Source organism: Aedes albopictus, chromosome 1 (assembly GCF_035046485.1).
Source record: "Aedes albopictus strain Foshan chromosome 1, AalbF5, whole genome shotgun sequence".
NCBI lineage: Eukaryota > Metazoa > Arthropoda > Insecta > Diptera > Culicidae > Aedes > Aedes albopictus.
The window spans coordinates 216,515,882-216,538,316 of NC_085136.1; the positions used below are offsets into that span (position 1 = coordinate 216,515,882).

At 40.2% G+C, this 22,435-nt stretch overlaps 1 protein-coding gene across 1 annotated transcript in view; it reads left to right on the forward strand.

Moving 5' to 3' along the window:
- LOC109400059 (enolase-phosphatase E1) overlaps positions 1-20,930 on the forward strand; it is a 41,607-nt gene extending 20,677 nt beyond the window's left edge. The window contains exons 2-7 of the mRNA XM_062846229.1: positions 7,479-7,634; positions 12,396-12,532; positions 12,676-12,932; positions 13,091-13,422; positions 15,883-16,498; positions 17,473-20,930. Of these exons, the coding sequence (XP_062702213.1) occupies positions 7,479-7,634; positions 12,396-12,532; positions 12,676-12,932; positions 13,091-13,422; positions 15,883-16,498; positions 17,473-19,559 (3,585 nt within the window). The 3' untranslated portion in view covers positions 19,560-20,930. The remainder of the gene's footprint in view (positions 1-7,478; positions 7,635-12,395; positions 12,533-12,675; positions 12,933-13,090; positions 13,423-15,882; positions 16,499-17,472) is intronic.
- The last annotated feature ends 1,505 nt before the right edge of the window (positions 20,931-22,435 follow it).

The window sequence follows — 22,435 nt, forward strand, 5'->3', positions numbered from 1 at the left end:
AAAATTTTGACAGGGTATCAAGGATGATAAGAGAGATCTCTGGTAGCAATTTGAGCCCCTTCGGAAGTAAATAGCGACCAGGAGAGAAGAATCTTTCCAAAAGCACATCGCGTAATTTCGAGAAAATCGTGTAAAAAAAATCGTGTAAAATAAAACCGCGTAAAAAAAGATCGTGTAAAAAAAGAATTTAGTGTATATCTCTTTTTATTTACCATAACAAATGAACCAACAAGCATGGAATATAGAACGTCTGCTGTTCCCAAACAATATTTACCAATAATAGAGTTTCCGAAAGTAAGAACCAACCTGTTGATACAGGACAAAAAGTTCGCACTGATGTTTGATAGCGGTTTATTGAAAGTGCTTCAAAGCTGAAATTACGTATAAGATTATGAAGAGAAATACAGATAATATCATAGGCTCAACTCACAATTCAGTGGACTTCTAAATATCCCGCCCTGATATCAACGTCGAATATATAGAATCTGTTACAGATCCTGAAACTAAACAAGAGGTCATAGTGCGGTCTCGATTGAGCAATTCAGATCTATCTTACTATACTATCTTAACTATCAAGCTCGGTTATATAAGTTCACTCAGCAAGATATAACGGCTAGCTAGACTACCTACAAAGATGTAAATATAGTTCATGATCATTTATCGAACAGTAATATAAAGGTATGTACTTTGTTAATCGGTGATCAATAGTAATAAATGTTTCTAATTCAATAATTTCCGATTCGATTTCAATTAGTCACTTTGGGTGCGGTATCTAAATCTGCTAAATCACCACGATGACAGAATGACGTCTAGGTAGGTAGGCTATCGCAGACTGACAACCGCCTGTCAAGTCAGGTTTGAACCGTGCTGCCAGTTGGTTTCTCACGCACCAACACAACCAACTCACCCATTTGTTTCAAACGACATTTTTTTGTTTATTGCAACAAAATTTAATTTCGTTTGAAATTCAACAAAAGTGTTAGATTTTTCAAACTACACCGATGTTTCTCCGTGCTGTGTTTGAAAGAAGATAAATTATTCGGTGATTTATCAGCTTGAATGATGTCAATTAACTTTTATTAACTGTAATTTGAAAGAACGGCCTATGTGTTAAAGAAGGGAAATATACCATGAAAATATTAGTAGCCTAATGCCAACAACTATTTGACCAGTATAACTTACTAGAAAGAACAGCCTATGTTTAAAAGAAGGCAAAATACCCGATAAAACATTATTAGATTGATTTGTACCACCAATTGTTTCGAAAAGATAGCTCTGAAGAACAGCCTATTTAATAAGAAGGAAGAATATATTATTTGTAAAATCATGGGAAAAATCAAAAAATGTTTTTTAAATTCAAAATTCAGCCAAATATGTATTACCTACATAAATCAGGCCGAACATGTCTAAAGGTCCTATCTGCAGAGGAGAGGCTCTCTTTGGTTTCCCTCTCTTCTGTTAATATCTCAGCTGTTCATTTGTATTTTGATTGTCTCCTTGCATTGAACGATGGTCAAAACAATCGTCCTTTGATTTGTACTGCAAAAATAGTTGAAAAGTGTACCATTACATTGCAATAATTGAAAGAGAAAGTAAACGAAGAGAGCCTCTCAAATGCAGATAGGACCTATTGAAATGTTTGGCCTGAAATATATGTATATAATTATCTATCATTATGCTATTGCCACACGATAGATAGAAAACTGTAAAGTATTTTTCGAGATATAATGTATTCTGGGAAATGAATTTCCGTGAAATTCGGCATTTCGAGAAATGGGTTTCCGGGAAATGACGAACAATAGTAAGTAAATATTTGATAAAGTAAATTAACCCTTCTGCGGCCTTGTTTGTGTATCCATTTGTGTAAAGGGCAAATATGAAAAGTGCTGATAAATAACGTACGAGTTTTCTCTAAGAAAGCTTCAAAAATAATCAAATTTTTTAAAAACAAAAACACCGCCGAAAGGAAAACCGCAAAACGGTAAACCGCGAAATGTCATACCGCGAAACAGTACACAACACACCGCGAAACCGTAAACCGCGAAATGGTACACACCGTGAAATGGCTCACCGCGAAATGGGTCGCCGCGAAATGGTTTACCGCGAAATGTCGGACAACCCGATTGAGAGTTCGGCACCACTCGTTTACCAATCGGAAAGCCGCTTCGGGTTTCATTCTCGGTTTGCGTTCGGTTCGATTTTCGTTTTGTACTGCGGTACGTACACAAGTTTTGTACTTGAGTACTCTTCGGTCCGATGCTTGGCGTTTGATGTCCAACACAAGTGCGAGAAAACGTACCAAAGTTGAACATGAGTTGCGTTCGTGGGAAGACTGCACGCTATTAATTCTTATTTTGAACATGCTTTTCTAAATGTTCAATATGTATTATGAATTCGGTTGGAAATCGAAAAACTTTTTTTGAGAAAAATATTTTTGCTAATTGTGGGTTGTTTACAACATACATCGGAAGTGACGAATATGATAGTGCATGATTGAACGCACACAGCGCACTACACCCGGTACTGAAAAAAAGTGTCGCTAGTCGAAAAGTGTCGCTAGTCAAAACGTCGCTATTCGGTTTGGTGCTGGCGCCATAATACATCCAATTTACTCCAGAGTCAGTTGCTAGATGGTCGTCGTTTATAGCAAATATTGAGCAACTACCGAACGCGGGTGGTCGATTGCTCGCTTTCCGCGTGAAGCGAGCAATAGCGTGTCATGATTCAACTTCAAAAGGTCGTATTAGGGTAATTCGCCAATTGTTGAACACTACCCAAATGTTGAACAGTTTTTGAATATTTTATTATAAATCTTACTTAAGTAATTTTCATCCAACGTAAACGTAAGATGTAGATGCATATACATGTGGGTCACGATATTGCTTTAATTAAGTTACATAGTTATACATATTTTACGTTAAAAAAATTAATTGAAAATTTTGTACCGCTGATGACGCGAAAACTGCACAATTCTTAAGATTAATTTTAAGAAATTGGTGTTACGAAATAAACTTTGCGGGCAAATCGACCACAAATATCAAAGGCACACCGTAGTTACAAGAACTGGAAGGATGTCATTAACAGTTTAACATTGTTTAAAATCACATTTTCATTGCAATTTAAGTTAAAAAAATATTTTTCTTATCACACTATCATTATGCATCCCTGATCCAATTGTTGAACACTGGCATAACCTACTATGTTAGCATGACTGCTAGATTTTTTTTTTCACTTTACCTAACCGTGCATTTCATGGGGTTTCAAGGGCGTTCTAGGGATGTTCTAGGGGTGTACCAGTGGGCTTCAGAAAGATTCCAGTGGTTTTCAATGGGTTTCAAGGGCGTTCCAGAGGTGTTCAAGAGGAATTCAGAGTGTTAAGGGGCTCCCAGGAGTATTTTAAGGCGTTCCAGGAGGCTCAGGAGCAACCCATGAGTTTTCAAGGGATTTCAGGGTCGTCCCATGAGTGTTCTTGGGGGTTGAGTGGGTCCCATGGGTTTCTAGGAGAGTTTCAGGGGCTTTTAAATGCGTACTTTTCTTCTATCGTTTTCGCTTCTAATCAAATCTTCTCTGCCATTTTCGCATCTAGTCATGTTTAAAATAGTTTCAGTCCACTAGAGCTCTCTTCCAATGTGCGTTTACTTGTCATTTAAGGTGAATATATGACAAAGCCACATCTAGAATTTTCAAAAGCACAAATCTGAAGAACCGAATGTCGATTTGCGCTGAAAAGTTGATCGTTTGGTCACCACCAGCGGGTAACCAATCGATCAACTTTTCAGCTTAAACCGACATTCAGTTGTTCAGATTTGTGCTTTTGAAAATTCTAGGTGTGGCTTCGTCATATATTCACCTTAAATGAATTGTCACTAGCTCGGACTAGCTGGGCACAAAACACGAAAAACCTGGAAAAAAAATCCGCCAGAGTGAAAAAATATCGGATGTCGGGTCAAAGTTGGGTCAAATTTTATCAAATGTTGGACCACTGTTGGACTCACATCGGATAACTGTTGGGTCTATGTTGGGTTTGGTGGACAAAATAAAAACAGGTGAATGATTGGTTGATGTCGGGTTATACGTCATCAATTACGAACAAAGCTTCAACCGTTCAACAATTGGCAAGAACCGTCCAACATTAGGATGAGCTAGCTTAAGGAAGCGTTCAACATTTGGGTTACAGACTTCCCATACAAATGTTCTATTTTCTCTTAGAAAATGGAATTTAAGGGAATACAAATTCAATGGGCAGTATAAGGGATAAGTAGATTTAGACGTTCACTGGATATTTTTCAACTAAAGTGGAATTATGCACGGAAAAACAAACGAAAACCAAAATGCCGGTACTAACCGTTCAACAATTGGCGAATTACCCTACTTATCAAAGTGAATCCAGACCCAACGATACCTTCCTGACTAATAATCATTCCATCCTGCAGCTTTTGGTGGAGTCGCAGCGGTAAACGCGGACTTTCACAACAAAGGTAGCAACTAACATTTCTTCCCTCTCCCAACTTGACTGCAAGAACGTGGCCGGCGCCGTTATTGTACCGTTAAAGAGAGCCTCTGAAGCGTGCACAGTGAGAATGTTGACCACTCCCAGTCAATTGTTCAATTGATTCATTGTGTAACTGTCATTGGTTCGGGTCAATCACGGACTAGCTACCATAGATATGTGCAATCAGGCTAAGCTAAGCTAAGCTAATATGTACATCCAATTTACTCCAAATTTTACAACAAATCCGAATATGCATAAATATTAGTATGGGACAAATATCAAATTCTCGCTCCAGTCGACTTTTTAGATTCCATTTAGGTCCCATATGAACTGTGCAAAATTTCAGCGCGATCGGTGAAACTATAATTTAGCGCAAGCGTTTCAAAGTTTTCATAGGATTTACTATGGGAAAAGTTACACTTTCAATCAAAAAATCCCAGAGGTCGCCCTTTGTCTCCTTAATTCACATCGATCAACATTTCTTGTAGAAAAGTCATTTATGAAACTTTCCTTCGAAGACCGCAAAACGATTGGATGCTTGTGGAAAAAGTTATTGATTTTTTACCGATCAGCGATCCAACGAGCGGCTTTTTGTTTTGTTTTATTAGCAGCACTGTAGCTGCCGCCTTGGCTGCTGCTGTTTCCGGGGGTGGTGATGCCTCCCGCCACCCCATGCAACAACGGCAGCAGCAGTGCTGCTGATAAAACAAAACAAAAAGCCGTTCGTTGGATCACTAATCGGTAATAAATCAATAACTTTTTCCACAAGCATCCAATCGTTGTGCGGTCTTCGAAGGAAAGTTTTATAAATGATTTTTCTACAAGAAGCGTTGATCGATTTGAATTAAGGAGACAAAGGGCGACCTCTGGGATTTTTTGATTGAAAGTGTAACTTTTCCCATAGTAAATCCTATGCAAACTTTGAACCGCTTGCGCTAAATTATAGTTTCACCGATTGCGCTGAAATTTTGTACAGTTCATATGGGACCTAAATGGGATCGAAAAAGTCGACTGGAGCGAGAATTTATTTTTTCCATACAAGCGGGTCCCATACTAATAAATATATGAGATATACCTACGGTATGTATTTATAAGTTATAGGGAAATATCTGACCAAAAAGGCGTCAAAACGTTGTAACGTTACGGTAAAATGTGTCAGAGGTCAAAAAGAAAATCTAGGAATCGTAGTTTTCACGTGGTGCTTATAATACTCCATTGAACGAATAGCTCCCCGACTGCTCCTAGATTTTGTTTCCGTTGGCAGTATGTATCGCTAATTTTCTCAAAAATTATAGGTAATTACTTGCCCATTCACAATTCCTTGCAATACCTACGCGCGGCATCTTATTTTTTTTTGTTCTGTGGAACTTATGGTCCAACAGCACGCTTTGCAGTGGAAGGGCATCAATGACCGCGCAGGTATGTAGGCTCCGGGTCTAAAAATAGACCCGATTGCTCCAGGAACCAGTTTTTTTTTTCATTCCACCGTTTCGCAATTCATTTACCGGCTCGCTTTCCTCTTCCTTTCTATGTAGGTAGGTAGGTGGTTGCAGATACATTGCGCGCACGTTGGTCAAGTTTTAGCTGTAATGAAAGGTGAACTTTTTTTTGTTGGTGCTTAGATCTGTTTTCACGCTGGCAAAGAGCAGTCATTTTGAGCTTCTATAATTGAAGTGCGGAAATTAAATGAATAATGTGAAATAGGACTTTGACATCACTTTTTTTTTAAATTTCCAATAGCTTAAAAGGATTGATCAAAATGCAATGCAAGAATTTAACAAAATGCGAGCATCCTGCTGAGCAGATGGCACAGTATCACAATTTGAAATCTTCCACAACAAACCAAATAGATTGAGATTCTGAAACTTATGAACTATCATGTGCGGTCAATTAGAGCAATCAGCATTTAGTCCACCATATGCTAATATATTGTGAATCTTCTTCATTTTCAGTCGTACGTTTTTTTTTCTGTTCTTGAGTAACCTACTAGAGATTTAATTGAAAATTTCCATTAAACATGCTTCTGCTACTTTACCACGTTTTAGATAGTCGCATTATTATCCATTATCCAGCTCTTCAAGGTTAGCAAAACCCGAACGTTTCATTTCTCGTACTGTGGTAATTCATATTCGTCCATGACGTCGAACAGAAAACATCTGCCTCCCAAAATCTTATTTTTTATACATTTTTTTAACGTTCAGTGAAAATATGTAGCGAGCATGCCAAGAGTGAATAAATGGAAATCCTCTTCACATTCCATTGGCCTAATAGAATAATAATTGAAATTGCACTAGATGGGTCAATACGTTCTCAGAATATGGTGCTTTTTCCATAAACGATTGACTGGACAGTACTGATAAGTTATAATAGGACACACAGGCAAGACTGTTGTGATGAAAGTAGAACTTCGGTCCAGTCGATTTATTCTTTCTTCTCTACTTTCTACATGCTATCGCCTTTTCTACATGCTACTGGAGTGGTACCGACTTATTTTGTGTCTGTCTGCGCCATCGCACCACACCTCGCGTAACACATTGTATTTCAGAGGCGAAGTTGAAGCTGTTGATTCAAGTGTTGAAAAAGTTTCGCACAGAAAGAATCCCGTTATTGTTTATTGCGCCGCCAACTTCGGAACGACGATGCTTTGCATATTTACCAGTTTACCACTTCTTTTTCATGCATACGTAATACGAGAACACTGATGGCGAAAAGTGTGATGGTACAATGAACGAAAGCCACGCGTTTACAGTTGCGCCTGTTGTGACGGCTGCTTTTCCGGTTTCTGAAAAAGCCAGGCGCCTGTACCTACTCTTTCATATTATATCGCTTGACAACCGTTAAATGTCGGGTCAGATCGTATAAAGAACGACGAAAAGTGTGCTACTACCCCCATGTTATGTAATTGCACCTGTTGATATTACCTACTTCACACTTTGGTTATTTACCCAGCAATTAAAACGTTCCTTTTTCCATTTCTCCCTCACAGGACGTTCTGTTCCCTTACGCGCTGAAGCACGTCGAAGAATACCTCAAGAGCCACTGGAGCGAGGATGCGACCAAAACGGTTGTTGCCGCTCTGCGCGAACAAGCCGACGAGGACAAGAAAGCCGAGGTCGAAGGCGTTGTGACCATCCCAGCTGAGGTAAGTTTTCGTAATGTTTCATTTCTAGATCAACACTTGAAAAGGGGTGGAACATGCAATTAAAATTAAGAATTATCCCTCGAATTTACTTAAATGTTGCCCATAAACTCCATCGACTCATTTTTAGTCATCCCAGAGGCCCCCTCCCCTCTTGTAGACTTGTATTGTATCCATAAACCATTTCCGAAATTTGTGTGAAGCGTAGACTTTGGGCAGACAAACGCCCCTGCTTCTACGTAGACCCACAGGAGTGCAGTAGAGTCCCTATAATTAGAGTCTGGCGGACTGTCACTTTCGACCGGAGCCAATCGAGCATGTCGTCATAGTGTCCTCACCGATAAATGCTACACCGTGACGTCATGCTCGATTGGCTCCGATCGAAAGTGACAGTCCGCCAGACTCTAACTACACGGAGAAATCAAACTACCTAATTTTTGGGTCGATTTTACTCAAAGCTGAGTATATCGAATAAACTAGTTACCCAAAATTAGGTTGTTTTCCCTCTTTCCCTCACCGATGTTGTCAAAAACTAACAGAGATGCATCTACCCAACGGAGGTCCTTGAGCCCAATAAGCCAATTTTGGGTAAATGCAGGTTTACTCAAATTTGGGTTGAATGAGGGGGGGTCTTGGATTGAATTCACATACTCTTAAGTAAATGTTTTTGCTGGAGGTGAAGGCAATTTACCTAGTGTGAGTTTAATCGATTTACTCAAATTTGGCTTATTGGGCCGAACTATGGGATTGCGTCAAAAGAACTCAATTTTAGGTAGTTTGGCGGTTCCGTGTAGACTGACTCTAGAGTGCAGTCGTCAGTCAGGCTTTTTCCGTCTGCGACCTGCTCAAGTAATTTTCATAGTAGAATTTTAACTCTAGACTAACATGTGGAAAAGACGTCAATCATTGTAAATTTCTGTTTCTCCCGTTTCTTTCCCTGGGCATATTAACCCGGGAGCGGTCGCGTCGTGTACATACTATATAGGGAGCATCCATTAAGTACGTCACGCTAAAATTAGGAATTTTAGACCCCCCCCTCCCCCCTTCGTACGGGTTTTTCTTATACTAAATACATTGGTTGTCACACTTCCACAAACCCCCCTCCCCCCTAAGAACGTGACGTACTTAATGGATGGCCCCATACACGCACCATGAATAAAACATGCTTGTGGTACACAGCATAAGCGTGGCGTCGGTGAGGGTGGTCGAAGACAAGATTTCCAAAGAATAAGAATATCAAGAATGTCCACTCCTCTGATGCTCGGGGGGATGCAACCGCAGCGCTATCTGCGGATGAAAGTTTAACATTCATGCGGTAGTGTGCGTTACTGATTGTATGCGAATACCCAAACATACGCACAACACCTTCGCGACAAATCACGAACACTATTACAGACGCTTAGAGAGCGCCACTTGTCTTGTCGCTTGATGTTTGCATAGAAAAAGGCAAGAGATGGCATTCTTTCTATTTTTTCTTTGTCAATTCTCTATGTAATCTCTTACCCGGAGCAGATAGATCAGACCTAGGGGCAAGACACTGTGAAATCCAGAGCAACTCTGAGCAATCCTGAGTAACTTTTTTTGTTCGAATCTATTCAGAAACGTCTATAAAGCGAGAAATCGGGCAAGACTGCAAGACGACGTTTTTTTGAAAAAAAAAACGCGGTTTTTTACGACGTTTTTGAAATAACGCGTTTTTTTTACGCGGTACCATTACCGTCGTAAAAAAAAAACTTCAGTGTATAGCACTCAAGTGAAATTACACATTCTTCGTCAAGTACACGTAGTGTTGACATACTGATTCAGTATGGGGAGAAATGTTACGTTTCTTTACAGAATAATGCAGAATAACATCTTCTGTGCGGAAATATGTCAGCACCTTTCGATGTACTCTGCAGGCGTAATGAACTTGATTATTACTTGTCGTATGCTTTGGCACAGCGCTCATGAAGTTAAAACTAACAATAAATCATCAGTGCTCTAAATCAATAACGAATTCATGGAGAAAACCATATAGAAACTCCTTGCGCAGGTCCTGGATGAAATCTCGAAAGAATCGCTGCAAAAACTTTTAAGGTATTAACAAATGATTCCTTAGTGGCATTCCCAAATAAAACCATGGCAGAACTCCTGGGGACACCTCGTGAGAAATCGCTAGAAGAATTCATGCAGCAATCCCTGGGAAATTTCATGGTGAAATCTCTTACATTTTTTTGTAGGAATTCATGACGGAGTTCCCAAAATTAATCTTAGAAAATCCCCTTAGAGCAGTGAAGAAATTGTCAGACAAATGAGGCACACAACAAGTGCACGACATTGGAGCTGAGGGGGCAAATGCACTGTAGTTATGCCCATGATTTCCACAACAAATGCAGGTTGCGACATTATCATTATTGTTGTGCGATGGTTGAATTTTGATTCACTGCCTTAAAGGAATGCCTGACAAAATTCGGGAGATAAATTTAGGGGCCGTTCATAAACCACATAGACCAAATTTTCGTTATCTCAGAACCCACCCCCCCTCTTCCCTCGTAGACTTTCGTTCATACAAAAATTTTTAAATTTGTATGGAGCGTAGACTTTGGCCAAAACATCCTTCTACACTGAATTTCAGTCCTGGGAGGAAGGTTCTAGCTAGGCTAAGTCTGCGGTCCATACGAATTTCTTCAATTTTGTATGGACAAAAGTCTACGAGGATCGAAGCGGTCTGAGATTGCCAAAAATGAGTAACGTAGTTCATAAACAGTGCCTTAGGTTCTCTTCAACTGCAAACAGCCATCTTATGCGCCACCTGCCAAGAAGGCGCCGATCTTTCCTTGGTTCTCTACAGAGTATTTTCTTCGCTTGTCATTCTTCCGGCATCCGTGTCACGTGACCAGTCTAACTTAACCTGCCGTGTTTTGTCTTCGTCTACAAGCTACGAAACTTCAGCTGGTTACGGAGGTCGAAGAAAGTTCAATTCGCAGGTGCAAGGCGCCTTTTCCCTCACGGTTAGCATCATTATCGTACGTCAATAGGGTTCCTAGTTCACAAGAATTTTTAATCTGTTTCCATGAGGATAAAGAACGCAAATTAGGCCCTCCATTAGTGTGGGACACGCTTGTATGAAAAAAATAAATCCTCGCTCCAGTCGACTTTTTAGATCCCATTTAGGCCCCATATGAACTGTACAAAATTTCAGCGCAATCGGTGAAACTATAATTTAGCGCAAGCGGTTCAAAGTTTGCATAGGATTTACTATGGGAAAAGTTACACTTTCAAACTAATCGGTAATAAATCTATAACTTTTTCCACAAGCATCCAATCGTTTTGGGGTCTTCGAAGGAAAGTTTCACAAATGATTTTTCTACAAGAAGCATTGATCGATTTGAATTAAGGGGACAAGGGGCGACGTCTGGGATTTTTTATCTGAAAGTGTAACTTTTCCCGTAGTAAATCCTATGAAAACTTTGAACCGCTTGCGCTAAATTATAGTTTCACCGATTACGCTGAAATTTTGTACAGTTCATATGGGACCTAAATGGAATCAAAAAAGTCGACTGGAGCGAGAGTTTGATGTTTGTCCCATACTACCCTCCATGCAGCTACCAGGTAAATTCTTCTGTTTCAACCGACCGGGCATGGTGAAGTATTTCGTGCAGCTGCTTATTGAGCTTCTCGAGAATTTTTAGCATTTCGACCAGTTTCCCTTCGACCTCTAGGTTGCGCGCCAGGGTATAATGTGTGTTGGGCACTTTGCGACGATTAACTCAAATCCGCACACCAGCGCACAATTTGCGCGCCGATTGCCTATGCGCCAAGTTTTTCACTAGCCAAGTCACTATTAATCAGTGGTTTAATGAATTAAAAGCGTTGTTACCGTCAATAACTATCTTTGTTGTACATTATTTCCAGACATAAGGAAGTTCAATGTTTTTGACAAAAAATGGAACCGAACCCTAAGAGAGAGATAGCTTTTGGCGCGAACCATTTTGACACTTGTTTATTTACATTTTGTATGGCGCACAACCCGGCGCATGGGCTGTCGGCGCACGAGTTGTTGGCCGGTCTGCGGATTTCAGAAAAGATTCGCAATACTACCGTGTTCAAAGAACAGCCGGAAGTTAGTCCTCTCCTGCAGCCTTCCTGTTCTTCCGTTCTTTGATAGCCTTTCTTATTTCTCCTAGCGTCGGGGGCTCCACTTTCAACAAAGTCTCGAAGTTTTTTTCACCTTCTTCAGCTACCATAGTTTAATTTGTCAACAAGTTACCTTTGCGGCTATTGCACATGATGGGAGACGGCGCTAGTTTTCTCCACACGCAATTGCCAGTTTCGTAAAATTTCCGCATATTATTTTGTTTCATACTGTTTTGCGCCTTACCATTTGACACTCGTCATACTGCTCCTTTTTTATGCGGTGAATTATTTTATCGGATGCTCTCTTTTTCTTCCTTGTACCGCTCTATATTCTTCCGGATACATATCAGACACTAACATCCGGGTTTTCGCGGACTCTTTTTTTATCTGTATTAACGAGATTTTTAGTAGCCCTTGGCTAATTCATCTCGGGACCTACACTTTATTTCCTTTCCGAAGGAAGAACTCACATATTGCGAGTTTGTCGGGAGTGGGATTCGATCCCAGCTCCTTAACCATCACACCAGATCCGCTCCACTGAATATTTATTCTTTGTATTCCATATCTTGATGCGGTTTGCATCTAGTAAATCAATTGCATCTTATTTATATCACACATTCATATGTTATTTTCTTTTCTGTTTGATAGGATTCCGAAGACATCATCCCAGACGTTGTCAAGAACGTCGAATGGCAAATGTCCCAGGACCGTAAGACCGGTGCACTGAAAACTCTGCAGGGTCTGGTCTGGGCTCAGGGCTACAAAGATGGAACCATCAAGGGACAGTAAGTTTTTGGTCTTTTTATCGTTCACATTGCGTATTTTGTGTTAGTTGCTAAAACAATGACATCATTCGTATGTGTGTGTAATGTATGTTACTTGAGAGTCTGCAAATTTGAACATTGGAATCATCCTACCTCCCATGTAGCGTTTACGAAGATGTCAAGAAAGCCTTGGAACAGTGGAACGAGAGTGGTCGCAAAGTCTACATCTACTCGAGCGGAAGCGTCGATGCACAGAAAATGCTCTTCGAGCACAGCGAACAGGGTGATCTGGTCAAATACCTTGCTGGATACTACGATACCAAGATCGGCGCCAAGCAAGAGAAGAACAGCTATGAAGCTCTCCTAAAGAACATCGAGGCCACCGGCGAGGAAGCTCTCTTTTTGACCGACGTTGTAGCCGGTAAGTTGTGTGTTGCATTTGCGAATGACGGGAATGGTTACCATATTTCAATCTCCTCATTCCTGGTTCAGATTGTTCCGGCCGTTATTGGTATCAAGTTGATATTAAAAGGTTTTAAAATTATTATTTTTTTGTTTGTATAATTTTATTTGAAACAGAGGCTAAAGCCGCCAAGGAAGCTGGCTTGAATGTGGTGGTCCTGGACAGACCCGGCAATGCCGAGCTGTCCGAGGAAGACCGCAAAGAATTCACCGTAATCTCATCCTTCACCGATCTGCCACTCGAATCGGCCAAATCCGCCGAAACCGAAAACGGCGCCGAAAAGGAGGAAAAGGCAACCGAATCGACGGAGAAGGTTGACGCCGAAACGGAAAAGGAAGCCGTTGAAACCGAAACCGCCGCCGCTGCCGAAACCGAAAATGGTGCTGAAGCGGAAAACGGTGCCAGCAAGCGCAAAATTGACGAAACTGCCCAAGACGACGAAGCTCAGGTATATCCTAATAAGCGTTAATAACCATACCTTTTTCTTTCCATTTTCTATCACACACATACACATTTACAAACACTGACGAAACCGTAATCATACGCAAGAAAAATGCAAGGATAGACAAACACACGCATACACACCCATAATCTTAACTGATAATGTATGTGGTACTAGTAATTTTACTGCATTAGATGGTAAATGGTATCTGAGAAAGTTTTGACATAGTTAATTCGGTAATCAGAAAGTGAACTTTTAGTAGCAGAGTAAGATCCCCCATACAACATGAATCATTTCTATTAGAAAATAAGACGCTGAACAACAATTTGACGTTGAACTGGACTGAACACACACAGAGAAATATATCTTGATATTCGTTTTTGAGTGTCAATATTCAATCCACCTGATTATTATGCTTAGGTTTTTTTTTCTCATGCTTATTTTTGTGATAACGAATCTTGCTACAAACCGTTTTTACAACGATCATTTTAAGAATATAACACAACACACGATACCTGTCCAGTATCAGATTCAATACAAAAGTGAATTATTCCTACTAGAGATCAAAATTAACGTTTAGTGAAACAAAGGGGAAGTATCTCTCCCTAACCTAGTACAACTACATTTAATGTTATAATTAGACGTGTGAAATGAAGAGAAACAAATAAAAGTATTGTCACTGGATAACAATAAAACCAATTACACATAAAATGCAGCAGCAATTGATTGTACTTAGTATTATACGAGATTTGACAGATTGATGTTACTAGAACCTATTCCGGTAATGTTCACTCTGAAGAATCGTAAAGGCCAAGAAGTGAGTGTTTGGAAGCCTTTTGAAAGTATTTGTTCACTCCTGGATCACTTGAAACAATGAAGAGAAAAGAGAAAATAAAAGAAAATTTCCGATGGATCGATCGAGAATGCTCGACAGCTGATGATTTGCAGAATAAATAAAGTAGCTGTCATAAAATATGCAAGTTTACACATAACCACATCAGCTGAAGGGCACTCCGATCGGTGCATCGGAAAAAATGTTCAACAAACTATCCAATCGGTCGTGTTTATTCAAAATTTCGGTTGCCCAATCCTCGTTCTTCTTCGTTGACTTATCTTGCATCTATATCGCTTGCCTAGTACGCACGAAAAACCTCTTCCGGTGTAAAGAAGTGTCGTTTGTCAAAATTTGCGGCGGATTCTCTTCCATACCTCTTGCGTTCTCTCTCACTCGTTCGCAATTCAACTCTCCTCGTCGTGAAGGAGTATGTTCCCATGGCGTTCTGCGAATGTATATGATGAACTTTTCACCAAAGAAGGCTTTGTCAAACGGTGTGCTTTTTGGTTCTTTATCATTTAGCTATTATTTAGAGGGAAATAATCGAGAACATATCGGAACTAGAAAATGTACCTTTTAGCTTGTGCATGTCCATAATAACACGTATGTGTACAACATCAACCTTCATTGGTTGCTATCACCATCGTCAACGTCATATTTTGCTTTTATTTCGGGGGAATTCACCGCTATCATATGTAAGATAACGAACATGATGTTGTTGATTGTATACCTACCATAATATATTGGCTTCGATGTTTCTTTGTTGGTAAGAGTTATACCGTAATCAGCGCAGACATTAACGGCTGAAAATACTCGTCTACAAATAAGTTTAAGGTTATAGCCCTAGAAGTACAAACGGATATGCATCGACCTGCCCGAAATATCAACCGAAACATGTGAAGAATTCCATGATATTTCGGGCTACTGCGATGATAGATTCAGTTTGTCCCTCTTGGTTTGTATTATTGCACTCAAGCATGTGAGTGGTTACTATAAACCGAAAATAATGACTATTTATACAAATAATACAAGACTGGATATGTAAGCTGACACATTACTTTGTTAGACAACCTTTTGACTAGGAATCACTTCAGAAATGTCCCATCAGAAGTCGACAAATAGCTCATAAGATTGTGTATGTTTATGGGGGATGTACAAACTTTGCCCTAGCAAAGTCATTACAGCTGAAATACCACGACTTGTTATTATTCTTACATTTTTGCATTGCATTTCGCACGATAAAACATCCGAAAAAAAGTATATGTTCGCAACCTAGCATAAATGCTATCATGCCACATTTCGGGCAGTCTATTCCAAATCCCATCTTCATGAGCGCTCTCTTCCCCTATCCAATCCTCTCACTCTGTTCCATCTAATTCTCTCTCCTTTTTGCTTATTTTCTTTTAACTGCGGTTGGTTTTTGTCTTGGCTAAACTACGAAAGGTCGAAGCCACCTTTCGTCATTTCTGGTAGCTTTAAAAAATCAGGACACGAACCCATTGAACGCCATCTCTAGCGTAATCCCACTACAAATGGGGAGTATTGTAATTTAAAATTTATTAGTTCTTCAAACAAATGTGATCTTCTAGCATTCTAATGAGTTTCATTTTCTTGCAAATTTCGAAAAACAGCGTCCCTCAAAGGTCGTCAAGGTTGACCAAAATGGAGACAATACAGTCGTTGATGATAGCGCTAAGCAAAATGGTGATGCAGAGGTCGCGAAACCCACTTCTACTGATGCTGTTGCGGAAACCAATGGTGCCAAACCAACCGACGGTGAACAGGCAACGATGGACGTTGATGCCGAAATGACGGATGTCCAATCAACAACGTCGTCTACCGCTGCAGTTGAAACCGAAACTGAGAAAGTAACCGAAAAGACTGAATCTGAAGAATCTCCCAAGGAGAAGGAAGCTGAAAAAAAAGAAGCGGAAGTGGAAGCCAGTAAAACTGACAAGAAACAGGATGACAAGCAGCCGGAAGAACCGGTAGCGAAGGGTGGAGATGATGATAAAAAGGGGGACGAAGCGGAGAAAAAGGCGGCGAAGAACGTTAAGGTAGAAGAGGATAAGAGCACGGAGGAAGAAGCGGCTCCACCACCAAAGAAGGCCAAAATCGAAGAGGATAAAATGGACGTAGATGAGGAGGACAGCGCTGCGGTGGTTGAAAAGAAGGAAGAGAGTACAGTAGAGAAGACTGCCGAATCCACCACCGAGAAGGATGCCGCCAAGGAGGAGGATAAACCAGGTAAGGATTTGTTGGTTCACTTGCTACTATCTTTATTTAGAAGCATGCTATCATAAAACAATTTACCAATTTGCCAAAACAATCTGTGACGGTTACATAGGGTGACGTTAGGTTCTCGGCAGCTTTGTTCTCTTCGACTTTAGCTACTCGATACATGAATAGCTCCTTTGCTGCTTGGTGTGGCGAGTGGCACGTTAGCTTCAAAGTTCCGATTCCTAAATATGAAAGTATTGCCACAAATACAAATCAATACGCTAACATCTAGTTTGATTCGATCAGAATTTAATTATTGTCGGCGCGGTACAAAGTTAGAAGATGGATTTTCCTCAAAATGTATGCGAGATATCATTGGCGGAGCCAGCTTTTTTTCTTTTACTCTTCTAAACATACACGAGAAAGAGCGGGATGAAAGAGGAGCAAGCTGCCTCCTCTTCTATCTTTCTATGTCTCGTGTATGTTTAGGAGAGTAAGAAAAAGAAAATGCTGGCTCCGCCAATGCGAGATATTAACATTGGAAGTTGTACATTCGATTCGCATACGAATGGATTTCAGGGCGCTTGACTTCCAAAGTTCGCATAGATTTTGAATCTATTATCGACGTTTTCTGACACTTTTTCATAGTTTATTCCTTTTCAAACATTATTTTCTATGTACTGCCTTATGCTGTTTCCGTTTTAAAATTTTAAGCATGGGTTAGAACTGGATCAGACTATTTTTTGCTATCCCGCTGTTGAGGGAATTGAGCCTCTGTAGCGTTCAATTATCTGAAATTGCTTGCTCAAACCAAATCTTCAATTGAAATGTGTTTGGCGTTCTTTTTGACACATTTCAACCGATCCAGTTGCAAATTCCATGTTCTAAAAACGGATTCGACATTAATCCTGCTCAGCAAATGCATGAATGATTGCCATTGCACACACGATTACAGAAAAAGCCTTCCAATATTATTTTCAATTTATTTTATTTCATTCTAGTGGAAAAATCTGATGAAACTGCCAAAACCGAAGTAACCTCAACGGAAACTGTAGATAAAGATGCACCCAAGGAAGTACCGGCGGAAGTTGCCGAAGAAGAGCCCGTAACAAGCACCAGCAAGACTGAAACAGAAGAATCTGCCGATACTGCACAAACCACAAAAACGGAACAAGCAGTGGAAAAGCCAACTGAGGAGAAGACTGCTGATCCCAAGGAGGAAGCCATGAAAGAGGAAACTGTTAGCGAATCGAGTGAAAAGAAGGTGGAAGACAAGGCTGCTAACGAAGAGGAGACACAAAAGGAACCAAAAGAATCTGTAACTGAAGAAAAGGCTACGATCGAAAACGAGAATAAAATGGATGAGGTAGACAACAAGGATACAGAAACTGCACAAACAAATGACGCACCTGCTCCAAAAGCCGATACAGATGTGGTCAAGGTTGGCGACGATCAGAAAGAAGAACCCTCCAAATTAGAAGATGACAAAATTAAGGAAACTGCTGAGAAAACCGAAGCGGAAGATAAAACGGAAGCCTCATCGTCCAATGATTCGAAACCAGACGCAAAACAGGTCGAAACAAAAGAAGAAATTGTAGATAAGAAGGATACTGCGGAAACCAAGACGGCGGCCGAGGAAGTCAAAGAAACTGAGGATGTGAAGGCGCCAGAACAGACTAAGGCAGCAGAGGAACCAAAGGTGGCGGAAGAAGAGCCCAAAGCGACGGACGAACCAATGGTGGCGGAAGAGTCCAAGGCCGCAGAGGAAGCCACGACAACGGAAGAATCCAAAACGACAGAAGAAACGAAAACTACAGAAGAAGATAATCCAGCAGTAGACACGAAAGCCGCCGAGGAAGTCAGTGCAAAGGAAGATGACAAAAAAGCGGAAAAGGTTCAGGCAAAGGAAGATGTCAAAGAAACGGTGGAAGTCAAGACAAAGGAAGAGGCCAAGGAAGCAGTAGAAGTCAAGACAAAGGAAGAGACCAAGGAAACGGTGGAAGTCAAGACAGTGGAAGAGGCCAAGGAAGTGGTAGAAGTCAAGTCGAAGGAAGAGACCAAGGAAACGGTTGAAGTCAAGGCAAAGGAAGAGACCAAGGAAACGGTAGAAGTCAAGGCAAAGGAAGAGGCCAAGGAAACGGTGGAAGTCAAGGCAAAAGAAGAGACCAAGGAAACGGTGGAAGTCAAGACAACGGAAAAAGTGGAAGAAACGAAAGAAGTTAAAACATCAGAAGAAGGTCAAGCAGTAGAAGAGTCAAAGCCAACTGATGTAACAATGGTGGCTGAGGAAGAAAAAGTGGCGGAGGAAGCAAAGACGGTGGAAAAGATCGAAGAAACGAAAGAGGTGAAGACTGAAGAAACACAAAAGATGGACACAGATAAGCCAGTAGAAACTGATGTTGCTAATTCGGAAACTACTGCAGCGGTGGAAGAAAAACCAGAAGAGAAAATGGATACATCGGATGACGTTTCCGAAACTAAAGGCATCGAAGCAACTACGGCTGGTCCGGTTGAAGAAGTTGCTGTCGAAGCTAAGAAGGAAGACGTTGCTATGGAAGCTGAATCAACCGATGCGGCAAAGGAGGAAACCAAAACAGAAGAACCCAAATCAAAAGTAGATAAGCCAGAGACGGAAGCCATGGAAGTTGATTCTGCATCCGCCAGTGAATCCGAAGCCAAGACTGAATCAAAAACGCCAGAAGAAACCGCCGCACCGAAAGAAAGCAAAGCAGAATCAGATGAAGTGTCGACCACGAGCACAGATGAAGTGAAAGAAAACGGTACGTCCGAAAAAGTGAACGGCAAGGAAGAACCGCGCGTTCCAGAAAATGGCGAAGCAGAATCCAAAGTGACAACGAATGGAGATCACGACGAAAAGGCCGACAGCGACAAGGAAAATGACACATCCGCCAGTAATATCGAAGAAGCGAGTTCAGCATCCACCACCACCACTACTAACGGCACTAGCGCTGAGAGCGATAGCAGTACGACCGCCGCCTCCTCCGATGTAGTAGCGGAAATCAAATCAAAGAAGGCGGTCGACACAGTAGCGGACTCAGCGACGCCTCCGGTTGAAACCGAATCGTAAATCCTTTGATTTTCTAGATTGTAGACTTCTTCGGTTGATAAGTAGGTAAAAAGTGGACATCGATGCTCCTTAAAACGAGCAGAAGACCACGTTCAACATGCTTAAGAATTTTTATATAAATATTTATATTAGCAGGACAAAGGACAAAACTAAAACTTCTCTCAAATGCTGCTACAAAGATTCGATTTCGTTTCCGTTGTCTCATATCCAAATAGTCAAGGAAACGATCGAATGTAACGAACAAAGTGAACATCTATTAAATGTCATAAAAGAGAAAATTTAGACTTGTATTGCCGTATACTTACACTCGGAAGATATGCATCTCTCTCAACACAGTAGGCGTTAAGAATCTAATCAAAGCAGTCTTAGTTTTTGACTTCATGTGAGATACAAACAAGGTGTGACTTTCTAGTTGTGATGTTGTTTTAATATTGAAAGTGACGTTTTTTGTAATTGACCCATTTTTACCAAATAAAAAATGCATTTGCTAACTAAGACTACATTGGAAGCGTTCTAACGAGCATACAAAGAATGTGATTGATTGTTTTACACGATTCGGCTGGAACCGACTTTCCGAGAGCGCAAAGAAACACATCACTGCATTTATTATGTCTTCCCACGGAACGGAGCACAAGGCACACAAATAAGACTAACCAGAAACATAGTTCCTCAACAACTAGTAATAGAAACTAACGGAGTAGTAGTTAGTACTTGAAAATAAGGAAGACGAGTCACCATGCAACCGATCGTGTTTATCAGTTTGAATCAGTATCCTTGTATGCTCACATTCTGAGTCCATGCAACCAATCACATCCAACGGATAGACTGCCAATCAATTATTGTTAGTTCAACATGTTATAATTTGGAACTTCCTTCCGCATGCTGCGAAAATCTCAACATGAATAAAAAAATAAACAGTTCAGTATTATCTTGTCGCTTCCTCTGACACAAAACTGGCTGCTGTTAAACTAAAGGTGATTTTTTTTTCAAGCGTGAGATAAATTTAAATGCGTCAGATGTAAAACTTTTGAATGCACTAATTTCTTATCGTTCTTCATTTTCCAATGTTTTCAATATTATGTTAGAAATATGTTACAATGGAGAGGAAATGCGATATAATCGAATCTCACGTAAGTATCGAACCACGTGATTACATTGGAAACATTATTGTATGTCTGTGGAGTAAGAAGCCTGAATGTTTTCCATCTGAAACAACAGAAAAATAAAATTACGAAATCAACTTTGTTCGAAGTTGTGTGTCAATGGTAAAACAGAAAAACTAAAGATATTCAAATAAAAGAGAAAGATTACATGCAGAATAACGTAAGGACGGAAATAAACTAACCAACAATATTTTAGGAATTATTTAAACTATAAGGATAGTTTTTATGAAAGAAACGATCCTTCTAACGTTGGCTCATTACATCAGGATACCGAAATTAGTCGTACACATTTACGAATCTTGAGTTTATTGCTTCCAACGTAATTGGCACCTTCTATTAGTCATAGGCCTGAAGTACACAGGGTCAAATATTTGATAAGGAAAGAACTCAAGGAGCAACATCAGTTTGGCACTAATGAAAATTCGATCGAGTCAAAAAAGTCAGATCTTTGTGCATTGATTTCTTTTTGGACAAATATTTGACCCATTGTACTAACAGCTTTAAGGCCTCTTAGCGTGTCATCGCAAAATGGCTTCTTCAAAATCATTGACCGAAATCAACTTTACACAACATTGCACCAATACATGTTTGTAAAAAATCGACACTTATCTTGTTCTATAAAATAATCAATTTCACGCGAGATATTCGGCATAAAAATGTATTCACACTACTTCAAATTCAAGCCTCTTTCCAAGTAATCACGATTACTAAGCATTAGTTCACTCGAAAGTAGAAATTTTTAACGATTTGTTTCGACCGCACTAAAATGTGGTTGGCGGTGTTTACCACCCACCGCAGTACCAACGACGACAGCGGCAGCGCGGTGATGTCTTTTGGCGCGCACAATCATCGACCATTGCACGCAGTGATGTCGATCCTGTTGGCCAAAGCATCAATGAAATTGATCGAAATCAATTAAAAAATCCAGTTTGGATTTGGACACATTGGTTATGCGTCATAAAATCAAAAATAATTTGTGGGATTGATTATTTTTTAACTTTTTTACCACAATTGTTAGTGAAATAAGCAAAGCATTATAATTTACGAAATCTTCACCAAGCGGTCCGCCAGCACTGCTGTTGCAGCAATCATAAACAGTGAGAGAACGTACCAAAATAATTCGATCATTTCTAGCTTGTTACACAAAAAATCTAATATTTTTCGTGTCATTTGGATATGTTTCCTTGTTATTCATTGAAGTAGAGTAGTTTACTGCTTAAGTTGCTTTCAAATGATTCATATTCTCGAAATGTTTACATTGGAGGTACCGAGACAAAGAGGTGCTTTTTTGTTTGTTTGTTTGTTTATGGAATTGGTATAGAAAGGCTACACAACTACTATCGTGCTTGATGATTGTTTGGAATAAGAATCAAATAAGAAGAACAAAATTTGAGCTGACACGCTAAGGGGCCTTAAGGTGCCATTAGACTGTCATAATGACAAATATTTGCCATTGTAGTCCGGTATTCATCCAAGGTTGTCATGATTCACGTTGTGTTGGTCATTTGTCGGGCTTGTTGGCCAAATATTTGTCATTTAATGGAACCTTTAGAACCGTGTTTCCCAACCGTGGTGACAATCGATTGAGGGATCGTGAGAACCAAGTTTGGGAAATACTCTAATGATATAATTTCTACTACGCACCTACTGAAAGAAATAACCAGGGGGTGACAATGGGCCAGAATCAACATTCGATTCAACATGGCGTCCAAT